At 39.3% G+C, this 17,047-nt stretch overlaps 1 protein-coding gene across 2 annotated transcripts in view; it reads left to right on the forward strand.

Annotated features, from left to right (window-relative positions):
• PLPP1 (phospholipid phosphatase 1) overlaps window positions 1-17,047 on the forward strand; it is a 96,273-nt gene that overhangs the window by 67,617 nt on the left and 11,609 nt on the right. For both annotated transcript variants that reach the window (XM_036900346.2, XM_036900347.2), the window contains exon 4: window positions 8,167-8,224. In XM_036900346.2, coding sequence (XP_036756241.1) covers window positions 8,167-8,224 — 58 coding nt within the window. The remainder of the gene's footprint in view (window positions 1-8,166; window positions 8,225-17,047) is intronic.

Raw genomic sequence — 17,047 nt, forward strand, 5'->3', positions numbered from 1 at the left:
CGTTGAGTTCCACATTGCCAACTTTGAAATAGGAAAAAAAGTTTCATAGATATTTTAGTTAGTACTTTTTCCAGATTACACTATAATGATAAATCCTGTGGATAGAGTGGCAAAGCATGTTTCCGTTTAGAATAAATGTGAATACCCATGTGATATTTTTGTTTAATTGGAAGGTAAATATTTTTATTGACAGGTAGAAAGTGAGTTGAATTCGTGAACAATAAAACAAGACTAATGTATGAGTTTTGTTGGCTGGTTATTCAGTGATACTTGATATCTGTATTAAAATCAGTCTTAGATAAAGAAAACAGTATTTAAGTATTTTTCTGTTTTAACTGGCTTTTATTAAAAAAGAGAATAGGAAAACAGGAAAACCATCAGCATCCACTTGGATGTGACTGTCTCTACAAAGTGCCCGAACTATTGACTCAATCCTAAATGTATTTCTACTTGAGCACAAAATTAGATCTCATTCCTCCCTCTTGCCATTCAAAGTGTGGTCCTCTGCCCTGACCAGCAGGGTGGACATCCCATGGGCACTCACTGGTCTAAAATTTTGCATCCTACCGCTAGCTGCCCAATAAACTCTCCATTTTGAACACGATCCCCAGGGAATTCCTCTACACATTAATTAGTGTACAAAGTGAGCCCTGCTCTGTCTTGTGACTTTGATGTGCCTCACTGGACCAGCTAATTTCCTAACCAAGTTACTGGTCAGTAATGTACTGACCACGAGGTGCCTGGATCTTGACTTCCTTGTAGTGCTGTTCTCTTTTGAGCAAGCAGACAGAAAAAGCTTGTGTAGCTATGGGGTTTTTAAGACTTATGGGGCCAGTGAGGTTTGGGAAGACATTAGATAACATTATCTGATAACATTACTCACCATTTATATAGTAAATACACATACCATATGTGTGCTCCAGAGAGATTATGAGATTGGCTAACTTTTTTCTTTTATGTTTCTGTTATGTTTTTTCCTTAGGTAATATATTGCAACTGCAGTGTTTTGCTTGTGAGGTAATGTTTGGAAATTTATGAAGATGCACAATTTTCAAGATTTTTGGTCTATTGAAGGGTAGAAACTAATCCTTTAAAAATTGAGAAAGTTTTCATATAGGCAGTGGAAAGTGGGATTCAGGCAATACCTGAAACCTTTCCCCTATATTTGTCATCCCTTTGGTTTTTTTGTTTGTTTTTGTTTTTTGGCTACTTATAATTTGCCTTGAGGATATTTTTAAGACTTAAATTGCTTTTTTACAGCAATATATCTCTCACTTCATCATTATGGATACCATTTGCTGCAGTAATCTGACTGCCTTTGATCATTTTACACATATTATTGAAGTGCTTGCCAGATGTGTTGGGAAGATGCATTAGTAATACATGTTTAAGATAACATACTTTGATACTGTCCCAAATTTCTGACAGAAAGGAGAAAATTAAGGCAGGGGTATTAGGTTGGACTTCTTAATTCTCCTAAACTTTTGATGATAGAGTCAAAATTTCTAACCACTGTAACTGGAAAATACATAAGAGGGTATGGTAAAATCAGATAACTTACCTCATATAGCTTGCTGTAATTTATTGGCATAGACTAAGCTAAGCATAGGATTTAATTACATGATCAAATTTATCTGCAAACATATATATCTTCCTCAGTTTTATTTTATGCATTTTATAACTGTCAAAATACAAAATTGTTAAGATGTACTTGTGGAACTACTAAAGTGACTTCTTCCTGGTGCAGAGGGTGGATTGCAGGGCAGGGAAGGTGGATTTGTTTGTGATGTGCAAAATATGAAACGTGTAAGAATTTTATAGTTTCTGGAATAAATAAATAAAAATCTAACATTCAAGATGTGATTCTACTTCAGCTTAAAAAAATGTATTGAGCATTTACCCTGTGCTTGATAATGGTGCTAGGTGTTAGGGATACAAGATGAATTGAGATGTGATCTCAGGGAGGATGGGATTATCAGCAATTTTTCTTCTGTTTTACTGTACCTTCTGAATTTTTATAATGAACAAGTTGTATGTAATGAAATTCCTGTTTGAAAGTCTTGCCCCACCCCTACCCACCTTTCAGTATGAAGGAGGAAGGGAGGAGGGTAGCCCATGATTCACTGCATGAAGGTCGGCGCTGAGGGGCAGTGTGCGTGGAGTGCTGTAGGCCTCTCCCCTTTGTGGAGAAAGGGTGGTCATGTCAACCTGCCTGTTTAAGAAGGGTTTCTTGGAGGAAACAGAGGTTGCATTAACTCCTGTGTAGTAATTATCAAAGAAATGGGGATGCTCATTCCAGGCAGCGGGATAAACACAAAGCGCAGGAACATGTTGTGTACTGGGTTGTGAGCAGTGTGGTAGTGAAGGGTGGTTCCGCGTGATCGTTGGGACTTGGGAAGGGCTGGTTACTCCGTGCTTGGCAGTTGGTGAAGTTAGTGATGGACTTGAAACGAGAGTAATGTGGTCATGCTTTTGGTTTTATATTTGTAAAAAATATTCAGCTTTCTTCTACTTAATTCTAATCTAAATATACTAAAATGGACATCTACACATTATATGATAGGAATTGCTATAGCTTTCTTTTCTCTTGAACAGCAAAACAGCTTGAGATACTAACAGAAATGTGACTTCTCTGCTTTTGTAGCTTTCTCTACATGAAGTTTTGTGGCACTCTGCTTGTCCTGTGCTGACATGAGCTTTAGTGCTGCAGAGCTCTGGTCTAATCCGAGAAGAACCAAGAGTGACCTTGTCTGGTTGACTTCCTGTGGGGCCCTAATAATTTTCTATCTGTGTGGGCTTTTGCCTTTTCTTTGGTTACTGGTGATGTCTAACTCAGCTCAGATCTACAGTTCTGTATTACTGTAATATTAAAGACACTTTTATTGATGTTCTGAGCTTCATCCTCTTGACCCGGTGACCAAGAGTTAGTGGTGATTTCATGATGTGCATTAGGGTTAGAAATGGAACATACTGGCCAGGTCGTAATAGGCTTTCTTGGCCTTCTTGTTGCTTTTTGGGGAAGGGCTTAAAGAAGAAGTCTCTCCTGTGTCTTAGATAGCTGTGCTGCCTCTTAAAAAACACAAAACACTGTAGAAAGCAACTTAGAAGTGTTTCTTCCTTCCATCTTACTCTGAATCTTTCACTTTGTAGCAAGGGTAGTCTCCTTGTTCAGCATGTTTTAAAAAGCAGGGGTGTACGGTAGTAGGCAAAGTAGCATTAGTTGCCTGCATAGGATTGCTTTACAGTATGTCCTTTGTTTAATCTACCACTTGCCCCTTTTTTCCTGCTTAAACTGTCTTAGGTGAGGAGGCCTTGGTGATTTGGAAAAATCCAAGTAATGAATTTTCCCCTCATGCTGCAGGAAACTTGTGACCTCCCATTCCCTGGTTAGTATCCCTATATATGTTTTACCCTTTCTGTCAATAACCTTTGTCACAACCCGTCTCTCCTCATCTGCTGTGAGTCACAAAGTTTCCTTTGTGAGAGTTTGGAACCGTTTCTTCCCCAGTCATCTGATTTTCAAGACACACCTACTTCTACTTTCCTTTAACTTAAGGGTCTCAGCAACTTCCTAATTTCTGGATTCCTGCTTTTCCTAAGAGTCTACCATAAATAGAAGACACACGATCACTTGTTTTTACTCATCAGATGGCTTATTAAATCAACTGTTTAAAATGCCCTACATAAGTACCAATTGTGACGTACTTTTCCCCTCTCTTTTCATTTTCCATAGTCTTGCTAGTTTCTCTCCTTTAAGGTTCATGATCTAATATCTGCAGATATTATATTGTTTGGTGTATGATTCACTGATATTACTGGCTGTGAAGTGGTATTTGATGCATTAATATTAATGAGTAAATGAGAATTGTCACATCTGCCTTTTTTCAGATGGAAGTGTCAATTTAAGGTATAAAGTAGATGGTTAAAATTGCATAATGCAGTGTAGCTTTAAATGAAAATGTAGTAAAATCACTAAAATTATTCAAAGAATATATGACAGTTTTTGCTGCTGCTAAAATAATTTCTTAATCTCTGGTAGTTCAAGGAAATAAGATTATTTACATTATTTTTGTTGTATTTTAGTTAATTTTCATTCAGACCATCTTATATTCCTTTGCAATTTATCACCTTCATTTTTGTCTCTGTACCCTTTGGGAGGAGAGATACCCTGTGGTTCTTGTATTTCTAGAAATCTGATCTCTTTAAAAAACTCCCCTCTCCAAATACTCAGTATTAAATAACCTGTTTATTGGCTCTGTTACTTGCATCAAGTAACGGAGTTATGTGCTGAGTTTCAGTGGTATTAAATTAAGTGTATATATTTTTATTGGAAACACAACTCTTGTGATATTTAAAAATATACATATAAATGTCAAAACATTTAATTGAGAACAGGCTTCCAGGGCCTGAGTCACTGCTGGGTTCTGAGCATAAGTTCTTAGGTGGGGAGCTGCATGTGTAGACTCTGTAGGAAACTGGCTCAGGAGGTTGTGCGTGTGTGTGTGTAGTGGGGAAGAGGTTTGTAAGAAATTTTTAGTAGGCATATCAAAGATTTTGATTACCATTAAAATGTTTTCATACATGAAAAGTATTTTCATATATTTATAAAATCCCTGTAATAGATTGTGTTTACAATATTATCACTGTAAAATGTGAAAGGTTTTTAACTCCCATTTGGTATCTTTTGCTATAGCTACTATTAGCAGTTTTGTGTATCCTTTACAGCTTTTTTTTTTCTGTGTATTTTTTATTAAGTGTGAAAGTATATAGTTTTATGTTTAAATAAATGACATATTTTAAAATATGTCCTGGAGATAATTTTTTGTCAGTTCACGTAGTTATTTCATTCATTTTAGCTAACTTACTGTATTCAGAAGAAGAGGGATAAGACTATCTCAGGGTCCCTGAGTTAACATCAGTGTTATAGCAAGCATCTTTGTACTCATGAGTGTGTTTCTGTAGGATAGATACCTTCAAGTGGAATTACTGGGTCAAAAATTATGTTGGCTTTACGTATAGTTGGATAAATACTGCAAAACCACCCTCTGGAAATTATGCACTCATCAGTGCATTGTGAAATGCACTGCCTACTCCCACTCTCTCATTCACTGCCTACTTGATTCCCCAAGTATCTGAGATACGAGGTTTTTTTTTAGATGATAACCTGATATCTCACTGCTTAAGGATTTAGCATAGTTAGTGTTTGTAAAAATATTTTTGAAAAGTAAAGTAGAGCAAATACTTCAAAAATTAGTCACTAACGGTCATTGCTCCTATGTACATTCATATGGGACATATTTTAACTTTTTTACAGGATCAGTCCATGTTTAAAGCTTACCAGAGAAGAGAAATTTATAATGTCCTTCAAGTAAAATTTGCTATTATGTAAACTTAATAATCAGGAAATAATATTTGGAGAAAATGCTTTTATGTTGCAGTTTGACTTCCCTTTGGACTTTCATTTGGCCTTTAAAAGGACAAATTAGTAATCTCTTAAAGTGATTATTCACACATTGACTTTTTTTTCCCCCACAGATTGTCTAACTTTTTCTTCATATATTGACTTCACTCATGTCATCTGTAAGTCATGACTCATGTTCTTTCTGATAGCTGTTCCCTGCCTGTAGATGGCAAGATTACTATGTATGCTGGGTTTTGCCTGCCCTTCAAGGGACTGGAATCATGGCACAGTGGGAAAGAACTGGGAAGACTCAGATTTGAGCCTCAAAGAGATGTGACTTTCAAGCAAGTTACTGAACCTCTGGGAGGCTCATTTTCTCTCTCTATATAAAATAGGATTGACAGCCCCTACTGCCATGGGAGTTATTGTGAAGTGTGGAAGTACTGTGTATTACGTACCTGCACATAGAAGGCACTCAGTAGCTTGTAACCATTAAAAGTCTTTTGACAATGTTTTTGCCTTAGAATACTTTAGGAATCAATTTCAGAATGAATTTTTAGGGAAAAAAGGAAGTTCTCTTAATTTTCAGTGGAGCTGACTTTGGCATAGTGGAATAATAATAATTAGATGCATTTCTGGGCATTGACCATCTTATAATTAAAAATAAACTCTTGTTGCCAAACATTTGTATCTCCTCAAAACAATTGATTTTAGATAACATTTTATTAGTCCTAGGTCTTGTTTTAAAAATGCCTGCTTCTACTTCTGGCAATATGGAGAATTAGAAATGTTTGCTTATTAGTTCAACTAAATGGGCTAGATAATATACACACATGCACATCTTTGTATGTATTGTATATTAAAATATATATAAATCTTAAATCTTTACACAGCTGAACTGATGAAAGAGTAAAGGAATTTTTTCTGAAGCCAGAGTCAGCTAATGCTATAGATCTGATGTGTACCCTGAAAGTATATGCTAATTCCTGGTAGCCTGGAGCCTGAGTTTTGATAGGCTTTGAACATGGGGTACAGTAGATAAAGGCTGAGACACTTGGAAGTAGATAGTTGGAAGGCCCATGGATAATGTAAGGACTCCCAGAAGGGACTAGCAAAAAGAATTCTCAACCACAAGATCCACACTAACATTGTTCTGGGGCTGATTCTGTAAGGCATAAATTATCTGTTCATGTATTTGGAATAAAAAACTGAAGCTATTTTGTTTTCAGCTAATGAAATGATACTGTGACTGAATCAGAGGCTGTTCAAACCTATTACCTGAGTTTGTAATTTATGGTTTTATGGCACAACTTCTCTGAACATAAAGTCTTAGTGAAACTTCTGACTTGACTTGCTTGGTTTGACAACATTTCTGTGATCATGGTCATGTTGGTTGGATGGGATCTGATGATCCTTGAAATTGATTTTTATTAATTTGTAGGCTCTCAATATAATTTACTGAAACTAACCATAAAGTGTACAGAACTCTGCTCTAATTATCTGATTTAAAATAAGGATTTGTATTGATACATTCTCTATGGACAAGTAGTTGGTAAGGCTGGAAGTGATTTATTTTTCTTGTTTTACATAGATTAAACCCAGAATAATTATCAGGTTTAATTACATAATTCCTAGTTGGCACAGGAAGTTAGAATATTCTTTCTTACTTAGGAATGTATCTGATTGCAAAGAAGACTGTTTCTTCGTAATTCTTGGTGTAATCATCATCAGTATATGCTTAAGAAATCTCCATTCTTCCACTTACCTTCAATTGCCAAACATATACACATAACCCTGATATGTCTTTTCTCCTTTCTGAATCCAGGGAACCAAATTCCAATTCCAAATTTATCTCTGTAAATTTCCTTTTTGAAAAGACTTTCCTAAATTTTGATGGAAAGTAAAATTTGGGCATAATAAATAAAATACATAGTCTGTTATTGTTGGTTGTGTTATTTGTATGTAGGAAAAGCCATCAGGAGAAGCATTCTAATTATTTGTATGAAGCACCTTTTGCATAGAGTACTTTTAGCATATCAAACATCTAGCTTTTCCTGTATCAATGGCTAATATTCTGTCAGCAGAATTAGATCATGACTGTGAGCTTTTTCTTTTTCTGAGGTGCCATAAAATTAAGTTTTGCAAACATTCTGTCATTTTTAGGTGGAACGATGGTATTTAGGTATTTATAGAACTTATAAGTTTGAAAGATCATTTTTCTGGTACAGGACTGCCAGTGCACAATTTTAAAATAAATGTAAAATACACTTAATCTGGTTGGAAATGTAAGGCAAGATGTATGCCCATTTAAAATCCTAGAATATCACCATTAAAATTTATTTTTAAGAAGTAGTCAGCTTCTGAATGTTCCTAAGGAGGTATTAGTATTATTCAGGGGCAAATCCTGCAAATTGAAAATAAAATTTAAATCATGGTCACATAAATTTATATGTAATAAAGGTAGGCTGTTTATGCCAGTTATGGCTTGTCAAGTATTACTTTAGAAATGCTTGCAAGTTTTTTCTCAGTAACTCATTACCCATCCTGAAAGTTTCAATAAGGTGACACTGCATAGAAATTAGACCTCAGAATCCTCTAGGACTCTATAATGTCCTTGTCCTAACTGTCTCCCTAACCCGCCCTTCTAATTTCTAAAGGTTTGGAGAGGGAGCTGTGTGCACTGTGGAGGTAAAGACATTTATGACATCAAGAGTGTTCTTGGCCTCTAGGAGAGAAAATTAACATCTCTCTTTTTTCTCTTCTAGATTGTCCTTTTACTCGGGCCACTCTTCATTCTCTATGTACTGCATGCTGTTCGTGGCAGTAAGTACTCTGTGTCTGTCAGTGGTGGTTTAAGTGCTGTGTGCGGTGCGTGCGGTCAGCCTTGGAGTCCTCTCCTATGCGGCCACCTCTGACGTCTCATCAGCTTCACTTCTCGGTCCACTGGACTCCACTCCTGGCTGCAACAAGGAGGGGAATGGATGCCTGTGCTTCTGCCAAAGCCAGTTACCATTGTTTGAAAGTATTTTTTCTTTCTTTTAGAGATAGCAAACAGACATATTGTATAGCAAGTTGCAAATTGGGAACCTTCAGGATAACAGGGAGTCTTTACTTTTGAAGTAGGCGTTTTCCTGACAGTGATAGAAACCTAAGCAAATAATCAGCAAGTCTGCAAGCCCAGTGCTAAGAATTGGTTGATGAGTGCCGTCTGTTTGGAACCTATTTTCTGAAGAGGTTTTCTGCAACATATAAACAGCTTCTGTGTTACTGCAGCAGGGCACCGAGCTGAAGTACCAGGCCAGGTGACTGCTGCTACTTGATAACCTCCCCTGACTGGGAGCACCAGCTGCCTCTGCGCACCGTGGCCCTGAGCCGCCCAGCTCGTTTCCTCCTGGGGGCTGCTGGGGTGAGGAGTTAGTTTTGGGAATTGACCTGAAGGCAGCTGTTGTCTCTGCTTGAGCAGGTCTTAACTTTCTTTCCACTTCCTCAAACACTTCCCAGACTGCTTCCCATGGGACTAGAAAGATTTCAACTTCTGGGAGAGCCAGTTGTTGCCTCAGGTACTTGTCATCTATACAATTTCCAGGTTGAGTCTTAATTGCCACGCTGGAGAACAGCATGGGAATTTGCACTTGCATTATACAAAGCTGACAGCAAAGACCTAGGAAAGATTGCACCCATGTTTTGCAGATCAAACTAGGGATGAATGTGTATTGAGAGTAACTAATGGAACACCAGGCTTAAGGGCACAAATAAGAGGTCTTTGAAGGTCAATTCATTGGCTTTTATTTTTTATGTCCTCTCTATATAAAATTGTCAAAAGTTGGTGGGAAAAGGAGAAGAGGGGGGAGATTTCTACCAGCTATAATTGGTCTTAATTTTCTTTATAAGTGGATTTTTATATAATTGCTTTATATAAATTTACTGTTTCCTCTCTTTGCCCCCTTTGGTCACACTGAATGCTATATGAATATTTAATACTTAGATTAAATATTAAATGTGCAATATTAAGAGTAGGCTGCTAGGAGTTAATTTGGTCTCATTTAGAGAGAACTTAAATTTTACTAGAATTTACTATTACTTGAAAAACCAAATTCCAAAGGGTAAAAGAATGTAAAAATTGTAGATGTGTTATATAAAATTCAAACCTATTAACTTTAAAACCATAACAGTAGAGCAAATTTTTGGCCTCTTCAACATTTCTGGAAATTGCAAGGCTTTCGTCTTAATGTTAATTTTGTGAGGAAGCAACTGGGTGCTAACTCAGCAGAATTTAGGGCTTCCTTTTTAAAGCATACCTCCAAATATTTCTGAGAATGTGCCATGGGAAATGTGACTTACTTGAAGGTGGTGACAACAAATGTTATTCTAACATCTCTGTTCATCTCTAGGAAGCTAGAGGAAGTATTCTTTCTAAAGGGAACCATATATTTTCTTTTTAAATAGGGCATGGGGACTGGGGCAGGAGGAGTAGGCCAGGCAGTGGCTAGAGTTAATATCCTGAGATCTGTTCCCAAAGCAGGAGTTTGTGACTGCACAGAATGGCTTCTGAAAAGACTCTGGACATGTTTTGTATATCCCAGAGCCAGGCCTTGCCAGGGTGGCTTTTGTTGTTGGTTATTTGTTCACTTACGTGTGTGTGTGTATCTTTAAGTCCTTCTTTATTGGAGAGAGACCTAAGAATCTGAGGTTGAAATTGATGATGATGTGCATTTTCATCACTTTAATTTTTTACTCTTTCTGATAACTCTTAAGTAGGAGGAGGGATGGTTACCATCCTGTTACAGAAACACGGACTTTGGGAGGAGACTGCTGAGGTCTGTAAACTCTGCAGTGTTCTCTTGTTAATTAGACTCCCTTGATTTATTGATTGATAAGTTGACCTGAATCCTAGTGCATTTATTTTGAAGAAAGTCAGGTGATGCAGATCTCTGGGAGTAAAATGGTGACTGATAAATAACTTTGACCCAGTGTTTTTAATTTTAAAAAATATTCTGATGTATCATATTCCATCTTATAATTTTCTGCTTTTCTTTGCTCCCTTGACCCTTCTCAAAACATCTGTATATTTGGTCAAATAGAAACTTTTACCGAGAGCGCTTTTGTGACATATGAAATTAACATATAGAGGATAAAATTAATGTATAAAGAGCCTCAGTGGCAGGCCTGCTACATGGAACCTCAGGAGCATATGAGGAGGCATTAGGGATATATGGAAAATTACCTTGACTGTAGTTTGGTAATCAGGTCAATATGAGCCATTTGGATGTAAAGTTATAATGGGGAAAAAGAAAAAGAGTTCAGATGAATAGACTTGTCACACACCAAGGCCTCTGTGGAGAGGCAGGCAGGCCAGAGCAACCATGCACTGCATGTCACCAGCTCTAAGCAATGGAAATATTTACTTGATGTGGATGTAGGCTCCAACTGTTATTTCAGCCCCTGAACACACAGATGTGTCCTTGCTTTCCAGCTTTCACATTTATATACAACACTTAACCACACCCCCCTCCCCCAGATTCCTTAGGCAGTGACTCACTCTGTTTCCCTAGGCAGCTTGGCATCATGGCTCTCATTTGGTCAGAGATGTACAGTCATTTAAATGCTCTCTGAATAGTGTTTGACAGCCAGAACTTCCCTGTCAAGAATTTCTGACTCCCAGAAATTAGCTTCTCCTCTGGCAGATGGCCCCGCCCCACACATTTCAGGGTGCTGGGGGAGTCAGCCCCTGTGAGGACCACCTCAGCTGGTGGGAGCACAGGTTAAGGGCTGCTTTGCACATATCCAATTTATGTGCTTATTGATGCCCCTCGAACTTGGCCAAATGCCAAAGATTCCAAATTCTCTTGATTTTCTAGGAATACAGCCATGTTATGAGACTGCCTTTTTTTCAATATAGCACCAGCCTACTGAGGCTGAAACCATAACCGCCTATGATGAGATTCCTATGTAAACTGCTGCAGTGGGGGCCCAAGCACCTGCCTCATTATCTGTGCTTCATGCCACACATGCCTTGTATCTGGGCCCTGCCTCCTTTGTGTTTGAACAGTGCTGCCCACCTGTCTCAGTCTTACCGAGGCCTTGGACTCAGTCTTACCACTTGCCTCAAGAGTCCTACGGTCCCCCATCTGACACTGACTGCATATTGCCTGGCATTGTAGACATTTCACGAAGGTGTTTCCCAAGTATGGATTAATGCTGAGCACTGGCCCAGAAACTCCATGAATCCTACCAGAATTTAAGGTGAGATCTAAGTTTAGGAACTCTGTGAATCCTAAAGATGGTGAAATTGAAGCCTAGAGAAGACTAAAGCTGGGGCCAGCTTTGCAGTGTTCTCCTGGCCAAATCTATCATCAAAAGTAGGAGGAACAATACATTGCTTGGCTTGATTGTAGATGGAAGGTTTCAAAATAAGTAGACCAACATATATTTCTTTCTGTTAAGTATGTTGCTGTTCATATAGTTCAGGGACTGGCAAGTTTTTCAGTAAAAGGTCAGATAATATTTAGGCTTCACAGGCCACATGCAGTCTTAGTTGCATTTCTTTATTTGTAAATAACCCTTCAAAAATGTGAAAATCATTCTTAGCTTGCAACCTGACCCCCTCATTCTAGTTTAAAATGAGAAAAACCCCTCTTCTAAGAATAGAGTATTAAAAGACCCTATAAGACAATAGCATTTTGAAATATTACAAGGAAAGTCAAAATCAAATTGAACCAGCTTCAGAAAATATCTTGTTTAGCAGTCAGATTATAAAGGTGAGTTAGTACAATCAGATCCTTTAATGCAAGCTAAATGTTTTGATTTTGGGTTTTTCCCCCCAGAAATTATAGGCAAAAAAGGCTATATCCTACTCTTTTGTGATAGATAATGGAAGAATGCTTAAGTACAATCATAGACCTGAATTTCCTTTTATTAAAAAAGTACATATTTTTTACACAAAAGGAAAGATGCATACACCTAATTTTTTTCCAGCATGGCCCTGTGCCGTGCATGAAAAGTCCTCGCTTTATTTTCACCAGGTCATCTTTGTTGCACCCTATAAAACTATGGTGAAGCTCTTCATAGATGCACAAGTGTTGAACTCTGTCTGGATTAGGAGGGCCTGTCTGCACTTCAATAAAGCTTTGGTGCCTGCATGGCGGAGCTTCTTCCTACAGCCCTCCTTTCTGGGCTTGAGTATCTGGTCATTTTGAGCAGATTGACTCCTTCTGTCTTTATTGCCTTAAACAATAAGAAATTGCCTTTATGAATCTCAAATAATATCCCAGCTAAGAAGCTTTTGTTCATTCCTTTAAAAATACTGGACATAGTTGGTTTCCACCCCATTTTCAGTAGGTTTTACTTTGCTAAGAGAAGCTATTCCTGCCTGGAAGCCCTACCTGGCAGAGTGTTTCAGGAGGCCTCCCCTTGCTCAGTTTGCTCTTGGAGGCAAGAACTATACCTGGAACCTTCCTTTTCTAAGTGAGGGTATCCCAGGAAGATAATGGTAGATTCCTAAGGCTAATTCTTCTCAAACTAGTGTCTGCTTTCTAAAACTGGTCTGTGTGCAGTCAGTGGTTGTAATTGATTTTCTCTGAACTCTTGCTTTGACCGTCTGGTCAGGTTGAGAGTTTTCTCCTACTAAAGACTCACGGAGCGGCAGAGCTGGGCCTCATCGTGGTTTCAAGGCCTTAAGGTTGACTCCCTTTCTGTGTTATGTCCTCCTATGGTATGGGTCTATCCTGCCCGTTTTAGTAGGTGACAGTGGGGGAGGGAGGAATGTAAAGGTTCTGAAATGAGTCATGTGTCTTTGTTTTTCCTATTAACTCTTCTTCCCAATCTGTGCCTCTTGGAAACTTACATGCCTCTTGCCTTTTACAGCAGGGATGACACCAGAGGCAGGCCTAGGTGTTCCCTTTTACTCAAATTCGTGGGCAGAGGTAGGCAGAGGAGGTAGTCCTTGCTAAGCAAGCAAAGCCTTTTTGGTCTTGGCAGCTAACTGGGGATTTTCCCCCATCCATTCTCTCCTGGGCTAACCCTTTTGTTAATTGTTTCTTTTTTAAAAAACTCGGTTATCATAGCATATCCCCCTCTGCCTAAGGCCCTGGTTTAGGCCCTTTTCTACCTGCCTCTTTACCCCAACCAGAAGTCTTGTGCTGCTGGGTTTTGTCTTACACTAGCCACAGCGCCCTCTTTGCGTGACTGGAGTCCTGCCCGTTGCATTTGTTTTCATCTTTGTTCCCTTAGCTGTTCTGCATGGGGGCTGTAGACTCAAGGTGGGAAGGCTTTGTCTCTGGAGAGCACCTCAGTGAAGAGCTGCGGTTATCGCCTCTGTTCTGCCTTTCTACTCTTGTATTTCCAGTTGTTCTCTCTCTACCCTGGAGCTTTCCTCACCAGAAAGTTGGATTTTAGGATTAGGAGGGATCCAGAAGCAACGAGACTCTCATTAAGTAGTGTATCTCCAACCCCGCCTGCCCACTTGGCTGAAACACCCATTGGACCAGTCAGCTAGCTAAGTCAAGGTGAACGTCATGTTCAGAGAATTTTAGAATGGGCGGGAGGAAAGAGTGATGGAACAAGTGAGCTAGATGGGCCGTGTGGCTTAAGGGCTCACACCCTGGTACTGTTTGTAGAAAAGTCAGCAGTAAATCCCACACCCAGTGCTATGGGTCTCTTGTAGTGGTGCCTTCAGTGGAATGTTCGCTCCGACAGGATTTTATTTTCCTGTTTTTCTCACTTGTTTGAACCCAGGTGAATAAAGATGGTTTCCCTTCTCTACAGTAGAAACTTAAAAGTTAAACAGCATCATCTGAGTCACAGAAATCCAAATTAAAAACAAAACAGGATTTAAGTTAAACACACAGAAGAGGCTGTTAATTGGCTTTTTAATCTTTTGGTTGTAGCAGCTGACTCATTTATAATCTAGAAGAAAGGTGGTTTGCAGTAAACACACATGGATTAGAAGCAGCGTTCCCCCAGGAAAGAAACCGACTCTCTCCATGTGTCTCATCGGCCACCTAGGTTTTCGGTGTGGCTGCCACTCTGTTCCATTATTTTCTACTAAATGGCTTGCTCTCCTTGCCTAAGCACAGCACTTGGTTTCTCATTCTTTTAATGTGCAAGTGGTCCATCATGCATCCATTAGGTGTCCTTTCTACAACTTCTGAAAATAGAGAACTCCTTCCTACTTTCAGCATAAATTCCAGAGGGAGAATACAGCCCAGCATCTCTCTGGGTCAGGCCTGTTGTAAGTCATGTAGTCAGTGCCCTCCCAGAAGAGAGGGCAGGCTACGTGGCCTAAACAGAGCCACCCCTTGAACTGCGTCTGTCTGTGGTGGGGAGAAGAGGGTGTTCCCCCAGAAGGGGAATTTAGTTGACACTGCCATTGAGCCTATCTGGTACCAAACACAAATTTGGGTATGAAATTCTAAGTTCTTCTCTTAGGGTATAAGCAACCAAGTGCTTTGCTGTGAATGGATTCAGTGGTATCTGATTGGCATATGCCTGATGGGGAAGGGGAGGAATGGAGTATGCCAGGCAAGGACCTGTGGGACCTTCTTATGATCAGCTTTGGCATGAGACCATGACTTCTGTCCCTGTGTCTAGTTCGGATAGAACAGTGCTGAGAAGCTTCAGACATTCAGTTTCTGAGACAGGAACATATACTATCCTCAATAGACACTTCTTTTTAAAGGAACATACACTTTCCTCTCCCCTTACAAGAAGCTGACAGGTCAAGGAACAGAATAGTCATAAACCCATAAAGTCAAAGAATAGAAAAGGAGACAATAAGGAAGAGGTAATGATTTTGAAAAGCAGGTAAATGAGTGGTAGAGGAAGCTCAATCTCCAGTGCCTCCAGAGGGACGCAGCTTTAAGAAAGATCTGACCTGCAGAACCTGAGAAAGTCTGGGGAAGTGGAGCCCCAAAGACAGCATTGTACGCGCTTTACTAGCTGGCAACACGGGAGGGAGGGGAGTTTTCAAAGTCTTGAGTTTTGGGCATGTTCACTGTGGAACTCGGGTTTAACCTTAGGTCCAAGAAAGTTCAATGAGGAAGCTTCTTCACAGGAAAGAGCAGGGCTGAAGGTGGTGCCTGGCCTTCAGACCTACATTGAGTACCTGGGACCCAGGGAAATGGAGAGCAGGCAAATTACTGGAAGGACAATTAGCCAACCGCAGCCAGAGCTGAGAATTGCTCTGTGACCACAACTTGTACTCAAACCATGGTCACTAGTCACCAGAGGAGCCAGAGTCTGGAGTGGTTAGTTGTTGTGACAATTGGGGAATCCCAGAATCCCTCAGGATGAAATAGTCTTAGGTAGATGTATAAGGAGAAACTAGCTTCCTAGAGGTATAAATTTTCACCTTAGGTTTACTGGAGCTTATGTGATTACTGATCCATAAATGAATGAAAATTCACAGGGATGTTAAAGAAGAAACTTGGGCAAAATATTTCTGCAGGCTACCTGGAGCCAGTAAGGTTTCTTTGGAAGGGAAATACTATTAGAGGGATTTTTGAATCCTGAGTGAGGAAGGACCTTGAAAATTCTCTCAGTTTCCTTTAGGAAATACAAAATAAGGCTAACTTCATACCATTTTAGAGCTGGTGTTTTTTTTTTTCTTGTTGCGTCCTTAGCAGAGATGCATGCATGCAGTTCTCCTGAAGATGTCTGCATTCATGTATTTATAATTCCTAGGTACATATTTTTATAGTCTAAAGAACCCATTTCTTTAACCACTGTATGAAAAGGCAGCTAAGTAACAAGAATAGGAATGCTTAACTTTATGAGTAATATCTAAAACATGGCTTTGGCCCCAGTTAAGGAACCGCTTTCCTTAAAATGAATAAAAATTCCAATAGCGCTGGAACTAAAGAGGTGACCCCTACTGGAATGGTTGTTATCTAACTGGCTTCAGTTGCCAGATGGCAACTTTGCTTCAACCAGAAGCAACCATCTTCCCAACTCTAGAATCCCAAGACAAGCCTCTTAACTATTTACATTTTTTTTTTTTTTGGGGTGAAAGGGTTTATTACCCGGCTTGTTCTCCTGTGGTAGGTCGAGCACTAGCGTCTCTGCCTCCGCCCAGAGCTCTGGGCCGAGCTCTCTATATAGCGCAGTAATAGCTTATTGCCTACAGGTGTGGAAGCGGTAGCCTAGCAACAGGCCAGTTACATCATCAGGTGGTTTAAGTTCAGTGAGGATCCTGGCCATAGGAACGCCAACTTCCCCACACCTACCACCTCCTTTCCAAAGAATGACTGAATTGGAGGTTGCAACACAGAAACATTCCAAATAGGAATTTGCCTGCACATTGCCTCTAATTTGTCCTCGGTGGCTAGAATGGTAGCAAGATGATGGTACTGGTAAAGGCTGCATTAACATAAACAGCCCAGTTCAGAAGGATTAGATACTCATCCCAAAGTACAAAAATAGCATAGATCATATGTGAGGCATTAATACAGACATACATAATGAACGTTCTCCTCTGTATTTTGTTGTTACTGTTCTTGTTGTTATAAGAAGTATTCTTTTTTTTTTCTGTAGATAATTATTTTTTATTGAAGGGTAGTTGACACAGTATTACATTAGTTTCAGGTGTACAACACAGTGATTCAACATTTATATACATGATAATTCTAGGTACCAGCTATCACCATACCA

The sequence above is a fragment of the Manis pentadactyla genome, chromosome 2, assembly GCF_030020395.1.
Source record: "Manis pentadactyla isolate mManPen7 chromosome 2, mManPen7.hap1, whole genome shotgun sequence".
Taxonomy (NCBI): domain Eukaryota; kingdom Metazoa; phylum Chordata; class Mammalia; order Pholidota; family Manidae; genus Manis; species Manis pentadactyla.